The sequence below is a fragment of the Bombina bombina genome, chromosome 2 (genome assembly GCF_027579735.1).
Source record: "Bombina bombina isolate aBomBom1 chromosome 2, aBomBom1.pri, whole genome shotgun sequence".
In the NCBI taxonomy this organism is placed as follows: Eukaryota; Metazoa; Chordata; class Amphibia; order Anura; family Bombinatoridae; genus Bombina; species Bombina bombina.
In genome coordinates, this window is record NC_069500.1 from 1,332,207,029 (window position 1) to 1,332,229,980 (window position 22,952).

At 40.2% G+C, this 22,952-nt stretch overlaps 1 protein-coding gene across 1 annotated transcript in view; it reads right to left on the bottom strand.

The window, feature by feature from the left end:
* Positions 1-22,952, bottom strand: part of FAM193A (family with sequence similarity 193 member A) — a gene marked incomplete in the record, with an annotated part of 656,361 nt that overhangs the window by 141,740 nt on the left and 491,669 nt on the right. Inside the window, 3 exon segments of the mRNA XM_053704204.1 lie at positions 16,090-16,269; positions 16,353-16,506; positions 17,101-17,343. Coding sequence (XP_053560179.1) covers positions 16,090-16,269; positions 16,353-16,506; positions 17,101-17,343 — 577 coding nt within the window.

The window sequence follows — 22,952 nt, forward strand, 5'->3', positions numbered from 1 at the left end:
CAGAGTCATGGACACTGAATCCATCTGGAAACCCAGAAAGGTTACCCTTGTCTGAGGAATCAAAGAACTTTTTGGTAAATTGATCCTCCAACCATGATCTTGAAGAAACAACACAAGTCGATTCGTATGAGATTCTGCTAAATGTAAAGACTGAGCAAGTACCAAGATATCGTCCAAATAAGGAAATACCACAATACCCTGTTCTCTGATTACAGACAGAAGGGCACCGAGAACCTTTGAAAAAATTCTTGGAGCTGTCGCCTGGCCAAACGGCAGAGCCACAAACTGGTAATGCTTGTCCAGAAAAGAGAATCTCAGGAACTGATAATGATCTGGATGAATCGGAATATGCAGATATGCATCCTGTAAATCTATTGTGGACATATAATTCCCTTGCTGAACAAAAGGCAAGATAGTCCTTACAGTTACCATTTTGAACGTTGGTATTCGTACATAACGATTCAATATTTTTAGATCCAGAACTGGTCTGAAGGAGTTCTCCTTCTTTGGTACAATGAAGAGATTTGAATAAAACCCCATCCCCTGTTCCAGAACTGGAACTGGCATAATTACTCCAGTCAACTCTAGATCTGAAACACATTTCAGAAATGCTTGAGCTTTTACTGGATTTACTGGGACACGGGAAAGAAAAAATCTCTTTGCAGGAGGTCTCATCTTGAAACCAATCCTGTACCCTTCCGAAACAATGTTCTGAATCCAAAGATTGTGAACAGAATTGATCCAAATTTCTTTGAAAAAACGTAACCTGCACCCTACCAGCTGAGCTGGAATGAGGGCCGCACCTTCATGTGGACTTAGAAGCAGGCTTTGCCTTTCTAGCTGGCTTTGATTTATTCCAGACTGGAGATGGTTTCCAAACTGAAACTGCTCCTGAGGATGAAGGATCAGGCTTTTGTTCTTTGTTGAAACGAAAGGAACGAAAACGATTATTAGCCCTACTTTTACCTTTAGATTTTTTATCCTGTGGTAAAAAAGTTCCTTTCCCACCAGTAACAGTTGAAATGATGGAATCCAACTGAGAACCAAATAATTTGTTACCCTGGAAAGAAATAGAAAGTAAAGTTGATTTAGAAGCCATATCAGCATTCCAAGTTTTAAGCCATAAAGCTCTTCTAGCTAAAATAGCTAGAGACATAAACCTGACATCAACTCTGATAATATCAAAAATGGCATCACAGATAAAATTATTAGCATGCTGTAGAAGAATAATAATATCATGAGAATCACGATGTGTTACTTGTTGCGCTAAAGTTTCCAACCAAAAAGTTGAAGCTGCAGCAACATCAGCCAAAGATATAGCAGGTCTAAGAAGATTACCTGAACACAGATAAGCTTTTCTTAGAAAGGACTCAATTTTCCTATCTAGAGGATCCTTAAACGAAGTACCATCTGACGTAGGAATAGTAGTACGTTTAGCAAGGGTAGAAATAGCCCCATCAACTTTAGGGATTTTGTCCCAAAATTCCAATCTGTCAGACGGCACAGGATATAAATGCTTAAAACGTTTAGAAGGAGTAAATGAATTACCCAATTTATCCCATTCTTTGGAAATTACTGCAGAAATAGCATTAGGAACAGGAAAAACTTCTGGAATAACCACAGGAGCTTTAAATACCTTATCCAAACGTTTAGAATTAGTATCAGGAGGACCAGAATCCTCTATTTCTAAAGCAATTAGTACTTCTTTAAGTAAAGAACGAATAAATTCCATTTTAAATAAATATGAAGATTTATCAGCATCAACCTCTGAGACAGAATCCTCTGAACCAGAGGAATCATCAGAATCAGAATGATGATGTTCATTTAAAAATTCATCTGTAGGGAGAGAAGTTTTAAAAGATTTTTTACGTTTACTAGAAGGAGAAATAACAGACATAGCCTTCTTTATGGATTCAGAAACAAAATCTCTTATATTATCAGGAACATTCTGCACCTTAGATGTTGAAGGAACTGCAACAGGCAATGGTACTTTACTAAAGGAAATATTATCTGCTTTAACAAGTTTGTCATGACAATCAATACAAACAACAGCTGGAGAAATGGCTACCAAAAGTTTACAGCAGATGCACTTAGCTTTGGTAGATTCAGTACTTGACAGCGATTTTCCTGTAGTATCTTCTGACTCAGATGCAACGTGAGACATCTTGCAATATGTAAGAGAAAAAACAACATATATATAAAGCAAAATTGATCAAATTCCTTAAATGACAGTTTCAGGAATGGGAAAAAATGCCAAGAACAAGCCTCTAGCAACCAGAAGCAATAAAAAATGAGACTTAAATAATTGAGGAGACTAAAGCGACGCCCATATTATTTGGCGCCTAAATGCTTTTGGCGCCAAAATGACGCCATATCCGGAATGCCGACATTTTTGGCGCGAAATAACGTCAAAAAATGACGTAACTTCCGGCGACACGTATGACGCCGGAAACGGAAATAGAATTTTGCGCCAAAAAAGTCCGCGCCAAAAATGACGTAATAAAAAGAGGCATTTTCAGCCCCCGCGAGCCTAATAGCCCACCGGGAAGAGTCAAATTTTTGAAGGTAAGAAAAAATGAATAAATCAAAAAATGCATTATCCCAAATATGAAACTGACTGTCTGAAAATAAGGAAAGTTGAACATTCTGAGTCAAGGCAAATAAATGTTTGAATACATATATTTAGAACTTTATAAACAAAGTGCCCAACCATAGCTTGGAGTGTCACAGAAAATAAGACTTACTTACCCCAGGACACTCATCTACATATAGCAGATAGCCAAACCAGTACTGAAACGAGAATCAGCAGAGGTAATGGTATATATAAGAGTATATCGTCGATCTGAAAAGGGAGGTAAGAGATGAATCTCTACGACCGATAACAGAGAACCTATGAAATAGACCCCGTAGAAGGAGATCACTGTATTCAAATAGGCAATACTCTTCTCACATCCCTCTGACATTCACTGCACGCTGAGAGGAAAACCGGGCTCCAACTTGCTGCGGAGCGCATATCAACGTAGAATCTAGCACAAACTTACTTCACCACCTCCATCGGAGGCAAAGTTTGTAAAAAACTGAATTGTGGGTGTGGTGAGGGGTGTATTTATAGGCATTTTGAGGTTTGGGAAACTTTGCCCCTCCTGGTAGGAATGTATATCCCATACGTCACTAGCTCATGGACTCTTGCTAATTACATGAAAGAAATGGAGGGATAAGGGAATCAGGGACTTACCAGTCTTGCAGCTTTCTCAGAAGGCCCCGGTGTGACAAAGACTTCCTACTGACATAGACCCTGGAGCTTCAGCTGCAGTTTAGGACAGGAACAGTGTCTTAGGTGCGACAGACAGAACGTCTGACATGGACCTGTAGACAAGAAAAAAACAGAGTAACCAACCCTGGTTTTCTATAACAGGGTAGCATTGATGTTAGAAGTTAAGCAAAGACTACCACGCCGTCTTCTAACTGCTAAAAGCCACCATTACTCTTACTAAAGAGATTGACATGGACACAGCATAGCCCCAATCCTTGCTTGCAGGGAAAAGTACCCATTAAAGGATTAAATATCTTCAGATACCATATTAGCACAGCCTCCCTTAACAGAGGAAAAGAGAATGACTGGGGATTATGGGTAAGGGAAGTTACACTTAACAGCTTTGCTGGGGTGCTCTTTCCCTCCTCCTGCTGGCCAGTAGTGATATTCCCACTAGTAATTGGAATGACGTGGTGGACTCTCCATGCCATAGGTTAGAAAAAAAATATATAAGAGCTGGAATTTTGATTGATCATTTACACATACAAGGAAGGGGCAGCAGTTAACGTTTTTATTGATCTGTGACCAAGGATTCCATTGAGGTTACTTTACTATAGCTTTGATATGAGTGCCAGGGACTAAGACAGTTATCTGCGATGGAATGTGCAGTAATTATAGCATTTAAAAAAAAAAGTCTAATTAAGAAATGCATTTTAGAACTATTTCATTTAAAAACAAAGTTAGAGACAGTCAACACCAAAATTGTTATTGTTTAAAAAACGAAATTTATGCTTACCTGATAAATGTATTTATTTCTTGACACAGTGAGTCCACGGATCCTCTAATTACTATTGGGAATTACTATTGGGAATATCACTCCTGCCCAGCAGGAGGCGGCAAGGGGCACCACAGCAAAGCTGTTAAATATCACCTCCCTTCCCTCCAACCCCAGACATTCGATCGAAGCAAAGGAGAGAAAGGAAGCAACAAGGTGCAGAGGTGTCTTTAGTTTATAACATACCAACAAAACCTGTCTTTAAGAAAACAGGGTGGGCCGTGGACTCACCATGTCAAGAAATAAATACATTTATCAGGTAAGCATAAATTTAATTTTCTTTCTCAAGAAAGACTCACAAGGTGAGTCCACGGATCATCTACTATTGGGAATCAATACCCAAGATAGGACGACACAGATAATGGAGGGACAAGACAGGGAACCTAAACGGAAGGCACCACTGCTTGAAGAACCTTTCTCCCAAAAGAAGCCTCAGCCGAGGCAAGAGTATCAAATGTATAGAATTTAGAAAACGTGTGAAGAGAGGACCAAGTTGCAACCTTGCAAATCTGTTCCACAGAAGATTCATTTTTGAATGCCCAGGAAGAGGAAACATCCCTCGGAGAATGAGCCGTAACACTCTCAGGAGGCTGCTGTCCAGCAGTTTCATAAGCCAAACGAATGGTACTCTTTAGCCACAAAGAAAGAAGTAGCCATAGCTTTCTGTCCTTTACGTTTTCCAGAGAAAACCACAAACAGAGCAGACCACCGACGAAAATCCTTAGTCGCCTGTAAATAGAATTTCAATGCACGCACCACGTCTAGATTGTGCAGCAGACATTCCTTCTGAGAAGGACACAAAGAAGGAACAATCTCCTGATTAATGTTCCGATCTGAAACTACTTTAGGGAGAAACCCTAACTTAGTACGCAAAACAACGTTATCCGAATGAAAAATAAGGTAAGGAGACTCATACTGCAATGTCGAGAGTTTAGAAACTCTTCGAGCAGATGAAATAGCCACCACAAAAACAAAACCTTCCAAGATAACAGTTTAATATCTAAAGAATGCATAGGCTCAAACGGAGCCTGTTGAAGAACCTTAAGAACAAGGTTAAGACTCCAGGGAGGAGTAACCGGCTTGATTCTGACCAAGTAATGACAGAACGATTGCACGTCTGGTACATCAGCCAGACGTTTATGTAATAAAATAGACAAGGCAGATATTTGACCCCTTAAGGAGCTTGCCAATAAACCCTTATCCAAACCCTCTTGGAGAAAAGACAAAATTCTAGAAATCTGAACTCTACTCCAAGAGTAGCCTTTGGATTCACACCAATGCAGATATTTACGCCATATCTTATGGTAAATCTTTCTAGTCACAGGCTTACGAACCTGAATCATTGTCTCAATGACCGACTCAGAAAAACCACGCTTAGATAAAAGCTTCAGAGAAGCTAGATTTGGATGGAGGAAGGGCCCTTGAAGTAGAAGGTCATTCCTCAATGGAAGTCTCCAAGGTGGAAGAGATGGCATCTCCACTAGGTCTGCATACCAGATCCTGCGAGGCCACGCCGGTGCAATGAGGATCACCGACGCCCTCTCCTGTTTGACTCGAGCAATGACACGAGGCAGGAGAGCAAACGGGGGAAATAGTTATGCAAGACTGAAGTGCCAAGGGACCGCCAGACCATCTATCAGTACCGCCTGAGGATCCCTGGATCTCGACCTGTACCTCGGAAGCTTGGCATCCAAGCTGGAAAACACTTGCGGATGGAGTTCCTACTCCCCCGGGTGAAAGGTCTGTCTGCTCAGGAAGTCCGCCTCCCAGTTGTCCACTCCTGGAATGTGGATCGCCGACAGACAGCAGTTGTGGGTCTCCGCCCACTGAATTATCTTGGCAACCTCTGTCATGGCTAAGGAAGAGTTCCCCCCTGATGGTTGATGTAAGCCACTAAAGTTATATTGTCCGACTGGAACCTGATAAACCAGGCCGAGGCTAACTGAGGCCAGAAGAGCATTGAAGATTGCTCTCAGTTCAAGAATGCTTATGGGCAGAACTGACTCTGTCCAAATCCATGTTTCCTGAGCCTTTAGAGAGCCCCAGACTGCTCCCCATCCTAGTAGGCTGACGTCCGTTGTCACAATCACCCAGGAGAGTCTGTGGAAGCAGGTTCACTGGGAGAGATGATCCTGAGACAACCACCAAAGAAGAGAATCCCTTGTCTCCTGATCCAGATTTAATCATGGAGACAGATCCGCATAATCTCCGTTCCACTGCCTGAGCATGCATAACTGCAGAGGACTGAGGTGGAAATGGGCAAACGGGATGATGCTACCATCAGACCGATTATCTCCATACATTGAGCCACTGATGGCTGAGGAGAGGATTGAAGCGCTAGACAAGAATCGAAAATCTTTGATTTCATTGATAAGGAATCTATTATTGTTCCCAAGAAAACTATACTTGTAGTTGGAACTAAGTAACTCTCTTCCTAATTCACCTTCCATCCGTGAGATCGCAGGAAGGATAACATTTCCGTGTGGGATTTTGCTTGTTGAAAGGATGGCGCCTGAATCAGAATGTCGTCCAGATATGGCGCCACTGCAACGCTCCGCAACCGGAGCACCGCCAACAGGGATCCCAGAAGAGAGAGCTACAAACTGGAAGTGTTTCTCTAGAAATGCGAACCTTAGAAACTTGTGATGGTCCCTGTAGATGGGAACATGCAGGTACACGTCCTTTAAATCTACCTTTGTCATAAACTGATCTTCCTGAACCGATGGAAGAATGGAACGAATAGTTTCCATCTTGAAAGACGGTAATCTTAGGAATTTGTTTAGACTTTTGAGATCTAGAATTGGTCTGAAGGTTCCCTCTTTATTGGGAACCACGAACAGATAGGAGTAAAATCCCAGTCCCTGTTCCTGCATTGGGACAGGAACTATTACTCCCAGTTCGGAAAGGCCCCGAACACAGTTTAAGAACGCCTCTTTATCTGGTCTACAGATAATCTTGAAAGCAGAAACCTGCCCCTGGGAGGAAAGGTCTTGAACTCTAGTTTGTATCCCTGGGACACGGTGTCTACTGCCTAGGGATCCTGAACATCCCGAACCCAAGCCTGAGCGAAGAAAGAAAGTCTGCCCCCCACAAGATCCGGTCCCGGATTGGGAGCAGACCCTTTATGCTGCTTTTGAGTCAATAGTGGGCTTCTTAGATTGCTTTTCCTTGTTCCAAGACTGGTTGTGCCTCCAGGAAGGCTTGGACTGTTCCTGCTTGGAAGGAGAGGAAGGCTTACCCTTGAATTTTCGAAAGGAACGAAAATTACTCTGACGTCCCTTCTGCTTATTCCTCTTATCCTAAGGGAGGAAATGGCCCTTTCCTCCAGTAATTTCAGAAATCATTTCCGTCAATCCCGGCCCAAACAAGGTCTTTCCCTTGTAAGGAATCGCCAAAAGCTTAGACTTCAACACATCCGCAGACCAAGATTTTAACCATAAAGCTCTGCGGGCCAGTACGGCAAACCCGGAAATCTTTGCTCCAAGTTTAATAACCTGAAGGGAAGCATGCATAATAAAGGAATTGGCCAACTTAAGGGCCTTGATCCTATCTTGATCTCTTCAAGGGAAGTGTCTGTCTGAATAGAATCAGACAACACATCAAACCAGTATGCCGCCGCACTAGTGACGGTAGCAATACACACCCTGGTGTACATACATCTTCTTGAGTAACCCCTCCAACTTCTTATCCATATGATCTTTAAAGGAACAACTATCTTCTATGGGAATAGTGGTCCTCTTAGCTAGCATGAAAATTGCCCCTTCCACCTTGGAGACCGTCTGCCAAGATTCTTTGATAGAGTCTGCTATAGGAAACATCTTCTTAAATATAGGGGATAGGGAAAAAGGGAAACCCGGTCTCTCTCATTCCCTCGCAATAATTTCTGTAGCTCGATCTGGTACAGGAAAAACCTCCACCATGGAAGGTACATCAAAATACTTGTTTAGCTTACTAGATTTCTTAGGATTGACTACGACAGTAGTGTCTGAGTCGTCCAAGGTAGCCAAAACCTCCTTAAAGTAACAAACGGAGGTGCTCCATCTTAAACCTGAAAGATATAACTTCAGTATCAGCAGAAGGAATTACATTGAGTCTGAGATTTCACCCTCAGATGCTACCGAAGTATATTCCTCCTCAGATTTCTGGGAGGGGGCATTCGGGAAAAGTCACGACTGTCAGCAACCTTACTCAGTGATTCTTTACATTTCCTCTTGCGTTTTCCCTGCAGCATGGGAAAAACGGACAACGCATCAGATACGGCAGAGGACATGAGGGAAGCGACATCTTGCAACGTAAATCCAGGGACACTTGAGGAGAAAGCCGTGGCATATCTTGAACATTGTTAGAAGACTACTGAACAGCATCCGCCCTAGACAATGTTGGCTCAGAAAAAAAGTCTATCCCTGTAATGCCAAGTTCTCTCAATACATGAGGAACAGAAAGGGATTGGTGGTTCTACGTTAGTATTAAAACATAAAGAACATGTATCATCATGCAGGGCCTCTTGGTCCATCTTTATTCACAAATAAATTGATATTTTATTTAAAAAATACCACAAACAAAAAACGTTACTGTTCCTTTAAATTTTAAAATAAAACTGCTTTATTTTTCTGCAGGAAAAAAATAACGTATCACAAAAACAATCCAGACAACCTCTACACCTCAGCTTTAGCTTTGCTGAGGTGCTTACCTGCCTGCCTGACAACGGAGTGAATATTCAGTTAGATAATCCGGACTCAACTTATTTCTCTGTAAATTGCAGTCTGGTACCCGCAACACTGCTAATAATCTGTGACGAAGCTATCTCAGCTCCGGAACACAGGAAGTGCAGGGAAAAAGCACGCAACAGAAAATTGCCGCCTCAGCTAACCCCGCCCATCGTGGGTGTTACAAAATTAACCTCACGGTCTGCTAAAAGTATTGTAAAGCCGTCGGGAATATAATAAAAAGTAAACCACCACCTCTGAGCCTATCTCCTAGTCCCCAGTGATTGCCATACTGCCCATAATAAAATGATCCCCTAATCCAAAGGATGTCGTCTTTTGTCCCATAATACTGACTTTAATTTAAAGTGCCATCTTTTTTCTGTATATGCCCACAGAAAATATAAAGTTAGCACTTACCTTTAGAAATCTGCCAGGCAGCAAGGCAGCTCACTAGGTTTGAGAGGCATGTTCCCACACATAGACCTGTGGAAGAAAACAAAGACTGAGTAATCTAACTCAGGCTTTCAGAGTTAGGGCAGCATTAAATATATGGTAGGCGCAGTGAGGATTGTACCCCACAAGTTAACATTGCTTAAAAGCCACCACTGCTCTACTGAAGAGACTGATATGGACTACGGCTACACCCTAGGACAAAGCAGCACAATCTTGCACTGCTAAAAATTAAAATCTTGCTTGACGATTCTTCTTTCTAACACCTAAACGTTACCACTTCCTTGCTCTAACGTAGGCAAAGAGAATGACTGGGGTTGGAGGAAAGGGAGGTGATATTTAACAGTTTTGCTGTGGTGCTCTTTGCCGCCGCCTGCTGGGCAGGAGTGATAGTCCCAATAGTAATAAGATGATCTGTGGATAGATAATGCCTTTACTAACCATTCACCAGCTATGCACAACTAACATTGTTATATTAATATATTTTATAACATTAAAACGTCTACATTTCTGCCTGTTTCTAAGCAGCTAAAGAAAGCATTTTATCACATGCTTTTTATTAGCATTTCACAAAAAGAGTGTTCATGGGAGTGAGCACAATGTTATCTATATAGCTCACATGGATTGAGTTGTAAATGACACTGCACTAATTGGCTAAAATGAAAGTCAACAGACAATAAAATAGTCATGTGACCAGGGGGCTGTCAAAAAGAGGCATAGATACAAGGTAATCACAGAGGTTATAAGTATTTTAATACAACAATTTTGACTGCAAAACTGGGGAATGGGTAATAAAAAGGGATTATCTATCTTTTTAAACAATAAAAAGTTGACTGTCCCTTTAATGCACATTAACAAATTGTCTTATTAGAAATTAAATTGCGGTATAAAACATAATTTATGTAAGAACTTACCTGATAAATTCATTTCTTTCATATTAGCAAGAGTCCATGAGCTAGTGACGTATGGGATATACATTCCTACCAGGAGGGGCAAAGTTTCCCAAACCTCAAAATGCCTATAAATACACCCCTCACCACACCCACAATTCAGTTTAACGAATAGCCAAGAAGTGGGGTGATAAGAAAGGAGCGAAAGCATCAAAAATAAGGAATTGGAATAATTGTGCTTTATACAAAAAAATCATAACCACCACAAAAAAAGAAGAGGTGGGTCTCATGGACTCTTGCTAATATGAAAGAAATGAATTTATCAGGTAAGTTCTTACATAAATTATGTTTTCTTTCATGTAATTAGCAAGAGTCCATGAGCTAGTGACGTATGGGATAATAAATACCAAAGATGTGGAACTTCCACGCAAGAGTCACTAGAGAGGGAGGGATAAAATAAAGACAGCCAATTCCGCTGAAAAATAATAATCCACAACCCAAAACAAAAGTTTTAATCTTAATAATGAAAAAAACTGAAATTATAAGCAGAAGAATCAAACTGAAAGAGCTGCCTGAAGTACTTTTCTACCAAAAACTGCTTCAGAAGAAGAAAACACATTAAAATGGTAGAATTTAGTAAAAGTATGCAAAGAAGACCAAGTTGCTGCTTTGCAAATCTGATCAACAGAAGCTTCATTCCTAAACGCCCAGGAAGTAGAAACTGACCTAGTAGAACGAGCCGTAATTCTTTGAGGCGGGGATTTACCCAACTCCACATAAGCATGATGAATTAAAGACTTTAACCACGACGCCAAGGAAATGGCGGAGGCCTTCTGACCTTTTCTGGACTAGAAGTCTTTCTAAAATCTTTAGTAGCTTCAACATAATATTTCAAAGCTCTTACTACATCCAAAGAATGTAAAGATCTCTCCTTTGAATTTGTAGGATTAGGACACAATGAAGGAACAACAATCTCTCTACTAATGTTGTTAGAATTCACAACCTTAGGTAAAAATTTAAATGAGGTCCGCAACACTGCCTTATCCCAATGAAAAATCCGAAAAGGAGATTCACAAGAAAGAGCAGATAACTCAAACTCTTCTAGCAGAAGAGATGGCCAAAAGGAACAGAACTTTCCAAGAAAGTAATTTAATGTCCAGAGAATGCATAGGTTCAAACGGAGGGGCTTGTAAAGCCCTCAGAACCAAATTAAGACTCCAAGGAGGAGAGATTGATCTAATGACAGGTTTGATACGAACCAAAGCCTGTACAAAACAATGAATATCAGGAAGATTAGCAATCTTCCTGTGAAAAAGAACAGAAAGAGCAGAGATTTGTACTTTCAAGGAACTTGCAGACAAACCTTTATCCAAACCATCCTGAAGAAACTGTAAAATTCTAGGAATTCTAAAAGAATGCCAAGAGAATTTATGAGAAGAACACCAAGAAATGTAAGTCTTCCAGACTCGATAATAAATCCTCCTAGACACAGATTTACGAGCCTGTAACATAGTATTAATTACTGAGTCAGAGAAACCTCTATGACTAAGAATCAAGCGTTCAATTTCCATACCTTCAAATTTAATGATTTGAGATCCTGATGGAAAAAAGGGCCTTGAGATAGAAGGTCTGGTCTTAACGGAAGAGTCCAAGGTTGGCAACTGGCCATCCGAATGAGATCCGCATACCAAAACCTGTGAGGCCATGCTGGAGCCACCAGCAGTACAAACGAACGTTCCATTAGAATTTTGGAAATCACTCTTGGAAGAACTAGAGGCGGAAAGATATAGGCAGGATGATAATTCCAAGGAAGCGATAACGCGTCCACTGCCTCCGCCCTAGGATCCCTGGATCTGGACAGATACCTGGGAAGTTTCTTGTTTAGATGAGAGACCATCAGATCTATTTCTGGAAGTCCCTAGATTTGAACAATCTGAAGAAATACCTCTGGGTGAAGGGACCATTCGCCCGGATGTAACGTCTGGCGACTGAGATAATCCGCTTCCCAATTGTCTACACCTGGGATGTGAACCGCAGAGATTAGACAGGAGCTGGATTCCGCCCATACAAGTATCCGAGATACTTCTTTCATAGCCTGAGGACTGTGAGTCCCACCCTGATGATTGACATATGCCACGGTTGTGACATTGTCTGTCTGAAAACAAATAAACGATTCTCTCTTCAGAAGAGGCCAGAACTGAAGAGCTCTGAAAATCGCACGGAGTTCCAAAATGTTGATTGGTAATCTCGCCTCCTGAGATTCCCAAACCCCCTGCGCTGTCAGAGATCCCCATACAGCTCCCCAACCTGAAAGACTCGCATCTGTTGAGATCACAGTCCAGGTTGGACGAACAAAAGAAGCCCCTTGAACTAAACGATGGTGATCTATCCACCACGTCAGAGAGTGTCGTACATTGGGATTTAAGGATATTAATTGTGATATCTTTGTAAAATCCCTGCACCATTGGTTCAGCATACAAAGCTGAAGAGGTCGCATGTGAAAACGAGCAAAGGGGATCGCGTCCGATGCAGCAGTCATGAGACCTAGAATTTCCATGCATAAGGCTACCGAAGGGAATGATTGAGACTGAAGGTTTTGACAGGCTGAAACCAACTTCAGACATCTCTTTTCTGTTAGAGACAAGGTCATGGACACTGAATCTATTTGAAAACCCAAAAAGGTTACCTTTGTCTGAGGAATCAATGAACTCTTTGGTAAATTCATCCTCCAACCATGTCTTTGAAGAAACGACACAAGTTGATTCGTATGAGATTCTGCAGAATGTGAAGACTGAGCAAGTACCAAGATATCGTCCAAATAAGGAAATACCGCAATACCCTGTTCTCTGATTACAGAGAGAAGGGCACCGAGAACCTTTGAAAAGATCCTTGGAGCTGTTGCTAGGCCAAACGGAAGGGCCACAAACTGGTAATGCTTGTCTAGAAAAGAGAATCTCAGAAACTGAAAGTGATCTGGATGAATCGGAATATGAAGATATGCATCCTGTAAATCTATTGTGGACATAAAATGCCCTTGCTGAACAAAAGGCAGAATAGTCCTTATAGTTACCATTTTGAATGTTGATATCCTTACATAACGATTCAATATCTTTAAATCCAGAACTGGTCTGAAGGAATTCTCCTTCTTTGGTACAATGAATAGATTTGAGTAAAACCCCAGACCCTGTTCCAGAACTGGAACTGGCACAATTACTCCAGCCAACTCGAGATCTGAAACACATTTCAGAAATGCCTGAGCCTTCACTGGATTCTTTGGAATGCGAGAGAGAAAAAATCTCATCGCAGGCGGTCTTACCTTGAAACCTATTCTGTACCCTTGAGAAACAATGCTCTGAATCCAAAGACTGTGAATCGAATTGATCCAAATGTCTTTGAAAAATTGTAACCTGCCCCCTACCAGCTGAGCTGGAATGAGGGCCGCACCTTCATGTGGACTTGGGAGCTGGTTTTGACTTTCTAAAAGGCTTGGATTTATTCCAGATTGGAAAAGGCTTCCAAACAGAAACCGTTCCTTTAGGGGAAGGGTCAGGCTTCTGTTCCTTATTCTGACGAAAGGAACGAAAACGATTAGCAGCCCTATATTTACCTTTAGAGGCAAAAAAGTTCCTTTCCCCCGGTAACAGTTGAAATAATTGAATCCAACTGGGAACAAAATAATGTATTACCTTGGAAAGAAAGAGAAAGAAAAGTTGACTTAGAAGACATATCTGCATTCCAAGTCTTAAGCCATAAAGCTCTTCTAGCTAAAATAGCTAAAGACATATACCTGACATCAACTCTAATGATATCAAAGATGGCATCACAAATAAAGTTATTAGCATGTTGAAGAAGTTTAACAATGCTATGAGCATTATGATCTGATACTTGTGCTAAAGCCTCCAACCAAAAAGTGGAAGCGGCAGCAACATCAGCCAAAGAAATAGCAAGCCTAAGAAGATTACCTGAACATAAATAAGCTTTCCTTAGAAAGGATTCAATCTTCCTATCTAAAGGATCCTTAAAGGAAATACTATCTGCTGTAGGAATAGTAGTACGTTTAGCAAGAGTAGAGATAGCCCCATCAACTTTAGGGATTTTGTCCCAAAACTCTAATCTGTCAGATGGCACAGGATACAATTTCTTAAACCTTTGAGAAGGAGTAAAATAATTACCCAGATTATTCCATTCCCTAGAAATTACTTCAGAAATAGCATCAGGAACAGGAAAAACTTCTGGAATAACAGTAGGAGGTTTAAAAACCGAATTTAAACGCTTAGTAGATTTAGTATCAAGAGGACTAGAATCATCAATCTCTAATGCGATTAAAACTTCTTTAAGTAAAGAGCGAATAAATTCCATTTTAAATGAATATGAAGATTTATCAGTGTCAATATCTGAGACAGAATCCTCTGAACCAGAAATATCCTCATCAGAAACAGACAAATCAGAATGATGACAGTCATTTAAAAATTCTTCTGAAAAATTAGAAGTTTTTAAAGACCTTTTACGTTTACTGGAAGGAGGAATAACAGACATAGCCTTCCTAATAGATTTAGAAACAAATTCTTTTATATTAACAGGAACATCCTGAGTATTAGATGTTGAAGGAACAGCAAAAGGTAATGGTATATTACTAATGGAAATACTATCTGCATTAGCAAGCTTATGACATTCATCACAAACTACAGCCGGAGGAACAATCACCACAAGTTTACAGCAAATGCACTTAACTTTGGTAGAACCAGCATCAGGCAGCGTCTTTCCAGAAGTAGATTCAGATCCAGGGTCAATGTGAGACATCTTGCAATATGTAATAGAAAAAACAACATATAAAGCAAAATTATCAAATTCCTTAAATGACAGTTTCAGGAATGGGAAAAAAATGCCAATGAACAAGCCTCTAGCAACCAGAAGCAATGGAACATGAGACTGAAATAATGTGAAAAAAAGGTGGAGACAAGAATGCCGCCCACATTTTTTAGCGCCAAAAAAGACGCCCACATTATTGGCGCCTAAAAAATGTTGGCGCCAAGAATGACGCCACATCCGGTGACGCCGACATTTTTGGCGTAAAACGTAAAAAAAATGACAAACACGAACAACTTCCGGCGTCAAGTTTGACGCCGGAAATGACAAACAGAATTTTTTGCGCCAAAAAAGTCTGCGTCAAGAATGACGCAATAAATTGAAGCATTGTCAGCCCCCGCGAGCCTAACAGCCCACAGGGAAAAAAGTCAATTGAAACAATTTTTAAGGTAAGAAAAAAATGATTATTCATATGCATTATCCCAAATAATGAAACTGACTGTCTGAAATAAGGAATATTGATCATCCTGAATCATGGCAAATATAAAGTTTAAAGACATATATTTAGAACTTTATAAATAAAGTGCCCAACCATAGCTTAGAGTGTCACAAAAAATAAGACTTACTTAACCCAGGACACTCATCTACATATAGTAGATAGCCAAACCAGTACTGAAACGAGAATCAGTAGAGGTAATGGTACATCAGAGTATATCGTCGATCTGAAAAGGGAGGTAAGAGATAAATCTCTACGACCGATAACAGAGAACCTATGAAATAGATCCCGTAGAAGGAGACCATTGAATTCAAATAGGCAATACTCTCTTCACATCCCTCTGACATTCACTGCACACAGAGGAAAACCGGGCTCCAGCCTGCTGCGAAGCGCATATCAACGTAGAATCTAGCACAAACTTACTTCACCACCTCCACGGGAGGCAAAGTTTGTAAAACTGAATTGTGGGTGTGGTGAGGGGTGTATTTATAGGCATTTTGAGGTTTGGGAAACTTTGCCCCTCCTGGTAGGAATGTATATCCCATACGTCACTAGCTCATGGACTCTTGCTAATTACATGAAAGAAAAACAAATGAGACTAAAGATCTGGAGCTTGGAAGCCACCTTTATCAGTTTATAGGCAAGGTTCTTACCTGTGGACTCAGATATGACGGGGGAGGGCTGTCCATCTTTGAATCTTCTTTTCTTGGCGACCTTTTCCCTATGTGAGTATCCTCTCTTGGAATTTCTGGTTGCTCACCACAACTTTCTCCATCTGCTTCTTCATCATCTGCTTCTGAGGAGGAGCTGCTTGTGCTACTCACAGGGGGAGACTGTAAAGTGTAGGCAAGTAAATGCTTTATGGAAAGTTACAAGAAATTAAAGTAGCAGATATTACGCTATCTAAAAATTGTACCTCGTCTTTCAGCGCCATATTTTCCCCACCACCATTTAGTTCGTTGTGAATTCCATTCATGTTGGATACAACTTCTGCATCATCATAATTATTTAATGGGTAAATATCAGCAAATTTTGCTGATAACGGAGCACCATCTTCATCATCACTACAACTGTAAATAAAATGGATATAAAATATTTACAAACGTATACTTTTAAAATCATATCTCAGTAGTTCATTAAACGGTTTCCAAAGGTAGCACTGACGGCATACTGAGATGCACAAAAGAATTCCAGTACTGGTTCAAAATTGTTGTCCACTACATGTTAAAAAAAAAAAAGTCAACGGGTTTACTATTACGCTATTTGTAATCTAAAAAGCAAAACTGACTATGCCAGAGGGCAGTACAGAATGATATTCACAACTTGGCTTTGAGGATTCATTTAAGATCATTGTTGACTACAGTGCATTGCTAGTGTTGCAACAAATTTCTCTACACAAAAAACAACATTTATGTTATGCAGATTATGCAAATACATATTAACATGTGACAAATCAAAATAAAAAATTACAGGTTGCGTAATTCAGGATACAGACATTTTCATCAATGTGATAAGTAATTTATATAGTGCTGAAATACACTGTGGATTTTAAATAGATTTCCCAGGGTACAAAAGCCCTTATTCATTCAAAACATCAAAAATCACCAAAACAAGTATAAACACCTGAAAGATTTAAAAGACAAAACAAAAAACAAAACACTCACAATGTGGGTGCAGAGCCGTTGTCTGCAAGGATTAGTCTGGGATGCTGCTGGATAGTAATGGGGGAACTGGAACCAGACCCTGAACTGGCTGAAGACATACTGGGAGGATGGATCTCAGATAGATAGTCTGGAGTGGATTCAACTTGTAGTGGTAACTGGTTTAAGCGGATATCATCTGTAATAGGGGTGTCCATGATACCACAGGTAAGGATGTGAGAGAGACTGCAATCATCACAAGTACACCTGAAAAAAAAAGAGGTATCAGACAAAGAGTTAAAGGGACAGTCTAGTATAAATTAAACTTTCATTATTCAGATAGGACTTTAAATTTTAATCAACATTCCAATTTACTTTTTTCTCTTGGTATTCTTACTTTAAACTAAACCTAGGTAGGCTCATATGCTAATTTCTAAGTCTTTGAGGGCTGCCTCTTATCACAGGCTTTTTAAATCTCTTTTCAACACAAAGAGACAGAAAGTACACATGGGCCATATAGATAACACTGTGTTCAGGCACAAGGGGTTATTTAAGATCTAGCACAACACAATGCTAAATGCAAGACAATAGATAATAAACAGTCACAGTCATGTGATTGGGGGCTGGAAGAAGGTTCCTAGATACAAGGTAATCACAGAGCTAAAAATTATATTAATATAACTGTGTTGGTTAGGCAAAACTGGGGAATGGGTAATAAAGGGATTATCTATCTTTTAAAACAATAACAATTCTATGGTAGACTGTCCCTTTAAGTGCTAAGTTTCAAGACGTTCAATGAAAGAAGATTGTTTGGAGTGGAATAGATCTGCACAAGGAGCTACGTGTTAAGAGGGAGGAGCAAGCAGTATAATGAACGAGAAACCTATAGGAGTCATGGTTTTAGATAAATAAAACTATTTAAATTATTTTGAAGGTACCGATTATTTTTCTACTTCTAAACTGGAGATAATTATGAAATTATTGCAAAGTGAACTATATTTCTAATGGTATAACCTAATCTGAAAAGCTTTTATTCTAAAAGTAACAACCAGCAAGAATGAGTATTTAGACAACCTTGATTTAAATTAGGTCTTGACTAGTGATGTTAATCAATTTGATTTAAATATTTACACCGCTGGAAATAATGTTAAATTCAAGTTTATTTAAAGGAATAAGAAAGTATTTAAAGACAAACCACACTCTATATAATAAAACTAAATTTTATTTGACAATTTAAAATAGCGACAGAACCACTCAGTACAAAAATGTGTGAATAGTGCATAGCACAGATGGCTTACGCATTTCGGCAGACCGAATAAATCATAGCCTGCTGTGTATGATTCAGTACAACCTTAAAAAGACACTAAAATTACCTCATTAGTTGATTAACTATGCATCATTCATTATGCACCTGTTTACCTGGCATGGTGATTACCGTAGTGTACTACAATGTATGACAAAGGCATAATTTGCCAATATCAGTCTGATTATTTGTGAAACACAAAGTACTAAATTATACTGGTGTGGAATTAAAGGAATAGTCTAGTAAAAATTAAACTTTCCTGATTCAGATAGAGTATGCAATTTTAAGCAACTTTCTAATTTACTCCTTTTATCAATTTTTCTTGATTTGAAAAAGCAAGAACATAAGCATAGGAGCCGGCCCATTTTTGGTTAATCACCTAGGTAGCGCTTTCTGATTGGTGTTTTAATGTAGTCACGAATCAGCAAGGGCTACCCAGGTACTGAACCAAAAACAGAATTTATGCTTACCTGATAAATTACTTTCTCCAACGGTGTGTCCGGTCCACGGCGTCATCCATAACTTGTGGGAATATTCTCTTCCCCAACAGGAAATGGCAAAGAGCACAGCAAAAGCTGTCCATATAGTCCCTCCTAGGCTCCGCCCACCCCAGTCATTCGACCGACGGACAGGAGAAAAAAGGAGAAACCATAGGGTGCCGTGGTGACTGTAGTTAAAGAAAGAAATTCATCAACCTGATTAAAAAACCAGGGCGGGCCGTGGACCGGACACACCGTTGGAGAAAGTAATTTATCAGGTAAGCATAAATTCTGTTTTCTCCAACATTGGTGTGTCCGGTCCACGGCGTCATCCATAACTTGTGGGAACCAATACCAAAGCTTTAGGACACGGATGAAGGGAGGGAGCCAATCAGGTTACCTAAACAGAAGGCACCACGGCTTGCAAAACCTTTCTCCCAAAAATAGCCTCCGAAGAAGCAAAAGTAGCAAATTTGTAGAATTTGGCAAAAGTGTGCAGAGAAGACCAAGTCGCTGCCTTACATATCTGATCAACAGAAGCCTCGTTCTTGAAGGCCCATGTGGAAGCCACAGCCCTAGTAGAGTGAGCTGTGATTCGTTCGGGAGGCTGCCGTCCGGCAATCTCGTAAGCCAATCGGATGATGCTTTTCAGCCAAAAGGAAAGAGGTAGCCGTAGCTTTTTGACCTCTCCTCTTGCCAGAATAAACGACAAACAGAGAAGACGTTTGTCTGAAATCCTTTGTTGCTTCTAAATAGAACTTTAAAGCACGTACTACATCTAAATTATGTAACAAACGTTCCTTCTTTGAAACTGGATTCGGACACAAAGAAGGCACAACTATTTCCTGGTTAATATTCTTGTTGGAAACAATCTTGGGAAGGAAACCAGGTTTAGTCCGCAAAACAACCTTATCTGAATGGAACACCAGATAGGGTGGATCACACTGCAGAGCAGATAACTCAGAAACTATTCTAGCAGAAGAAATAGCAACCAAAAACAGAACTTTCCAAGATAACATCTTGATATCTATGGAATGTAGAGGTTCAAACGGAACCCCTTGAAGAACTGAAAGAACTAAATTCAGACTCCAGGGAGGAGTCAAAGGTCTGTAAACAGGCTTGATCCTGACCAAAGCCTGAACAAAAGCTTGAACATCTGGAACAGCTGCCAGTCGTTTGTGTAACAAGACAGATAAAGCAGAAATCTGTCCTTTTAGAGAACTCGCTGATAATCCCTTATCCAAACCTTCTTGGAGAAAGGAAAGGATCCTAGGAATTTTAATCCTATTCCATGAGAATCCCTTGGATTCACACCAACAGATAACATAATTTATGTAAGAACTTACCTGATAAATTCATTTCTTTCATATTAACAAGAGTCCATGAGCTAGTGACGTATGGGATATACATTCCTACCAGGAGGGGCAAAGTTTCCCAAACCTTAAAATGCCTATAAATACACCCCTCACCACACCCACAAATCAGTTTAACGAATAGCCAAGAAGTGGGGTGATAAGAAAAAAAGTGCAAAGCATATAAAATAAGGAATTGGAATAATTGTGCTTTATACAAAAAAATCATAACCACCACAAAAAAGGGGTGGGCCTCATGGACTCTTGTTAATATGAAAGAAATGAATTTATCAGGTAAGTTCTTACATAAATTATGTTTTCTTTCATGTAATTAACAAGAGTCCATGAGCTAGTGACGTATGGGATAATGACTACCCAAGATGTGGATCTTTCCACACAAGAGTCACTAGAGAGGGAGGGATAAAATAAAGACAGCCAATTCCTGCTGAAAATAATCCACACCCAAAATAAAGTTTAACAAAAAACATAAGCAGAAGATTCAAACTGAAACCGCTGCCTGAAGAACTTTTCTACCAAAAACTGCTTCAGAAGAAGAAAATACATCAAAATGGTAGAATTTAGTAAAAGTATGCAAAGAGGACCAAGTTGCTGCTTTGCAGATCTGGTCAACCGAAGCTTCATTCCTAAACGCCCAGGAAGTAGAAACTGACCTAGTAGAATGAGCTGTAATTCTTTGAGGCGGAATTTTACCCGACTCAACATAGGCAAGATGAATTAAAGATTTCAACCAAGATGCCAAAGAAATGGCAGAAGCTTTCTGGCCTTTCCTAGAACCGGAAAAGATAACAAATAGACTAGAAGTCTTACGGAAAGATTTCGTAGCTTCAACATAATATTTCAAAGCTCTAACAACATCCAAAGAATGCAATGATTTCTCCTTAGAATTCTTAGGATTAGGACATAATGAAGGAACCACAATTTCTCTACTAATGTTGTTGGAATTCACAACTTTAGGTAAAAATTCAAAAGAAGTTCGCAACATCCGCCTTATCCTGATGAAAAATCAGAAAAGGAGACTCACACGAAAGAGCAGATAATTCAGAAACTCTTCTAGCAGAAGAGATGGCCAAAAGGAACAAAACTTTCCAAGAAAGTAATTTAATGTCCAATGAATGCATAGGTTCAAACGGAGGAGCTTGAAGAGCTCCCAAAACCAAATTCAAACTCCATGGAGGAGAAATTGACTGAATGACAGGTTTTATACGAACCAAAGCTTGTACAAAACAATGAATATCAGGAAGAATAGCAATCTTTCTGTGAAAAAGAACAGAAAGAGCGGAGATTTGTCCTTTCAAAGAACTCGCGGACAAACCCTTATCTAAACCATCCTGAAGAAACTGTAAAATTCTCGGTATTCTAAAAGAATGCCAAGAAAAATGATGAGAAAGACACCAAGAAATATAAGTCTTCCAGACTCTATAATATATCTCTCGAGATACAGATTTACGAGCCTGTAACATAGTATTAATCACGGAGTCAGAGAAACCTCTATGACCAAGAATCAAGCGTTCAATCTCCATACCTTTAAATTTAAGGATTTCAGATCCGGATGGAAAAAAGGACCTTGAGACAGAAGGTCTGGTCTTAACGGAAGAGTCCATGGTTGGCAAGATGCCATCCGGACAAGATCCGCATACCAAAACCTGTGAGGCCATGCCGGAGCTATTAGCAGAACAAACGAGCATTCCCTCAGAATCTTGGAGATTACTCTTGGAAGAAGAACTAGAGGCGGAAAGATATAGGCAGGATGATACTTCCAAGGAAGTGATAATGCATCCACTGCATCCGCCTGAGGATCCCGAGATCTGGACAGATACCTGGGAAGTTTCTTGTTTAGATGAGAGGCCATCAGATCTATCTCTGGGAGCCCCCACATTTGAACAATCTGAAGAAATACCTCTGGGTGAAGGGACCATTCGCCCGGATGCAACGTTTGGCGACTGAGATAATCCGCTTCCCAATTGTCTACACCTGGGATATGAACCGCAGAGATTAGACAGGAGCTGGATTCCGCCCAAACCAAAATTCGAGATACTTCTTTCATAGCCAGAGGACTGTGAGTCCCTCCTTGATGATTGATGTATGCCACAGTTGTGACATTGTCTGTCTGAAAACAAATGAACGATTCTCTCTTCAGAAGAGGCCAAAACTGAAGAGCTCTGAAAACTGCACGGAGTTCCAAGATATTGATCGGTAATCTCACCTCCTGAGATTCCCAAACTCCTTGTGCCGTCAGAGATCCCCACACAGCTCCCCAACCTGTGAGACTTGCATCTGTTGAAATTACAGTCCAGGTCGGAAGAACAAAAGAAGCCCCCTGAATTAAACGATGGTGATCTGTCCACCACGTTAGAGAGTGCCGAACAATCGGTTTTAAAGATATTAATTGATATATCTTCGTGTAATCCCTGCACCATTGGTTCAGCATACAGAGCTGAAGAGGTCGCATGTGAAAACGAGCAAAGGGGATCGCGTCCGATGCAGCAGTCATAAGACCTAGAATTTCCATGCATAAGGCTACCGAAGGGAATGATTGAGACTGAAGGTTTCGACAGGCTGTAATCAATTTTAGACGTCTCTTGTCTGTTAAAGACAAAGTCATGGACACTGAATCTATCTGGAAACCCAGAAAGGTTACCCTTGTTTGAGGAATCAAAGAACTTTTTGGTAAATTGATCCTCCAACCATGATCTTGAAGAAACAACACAAGTCGATTCGTAT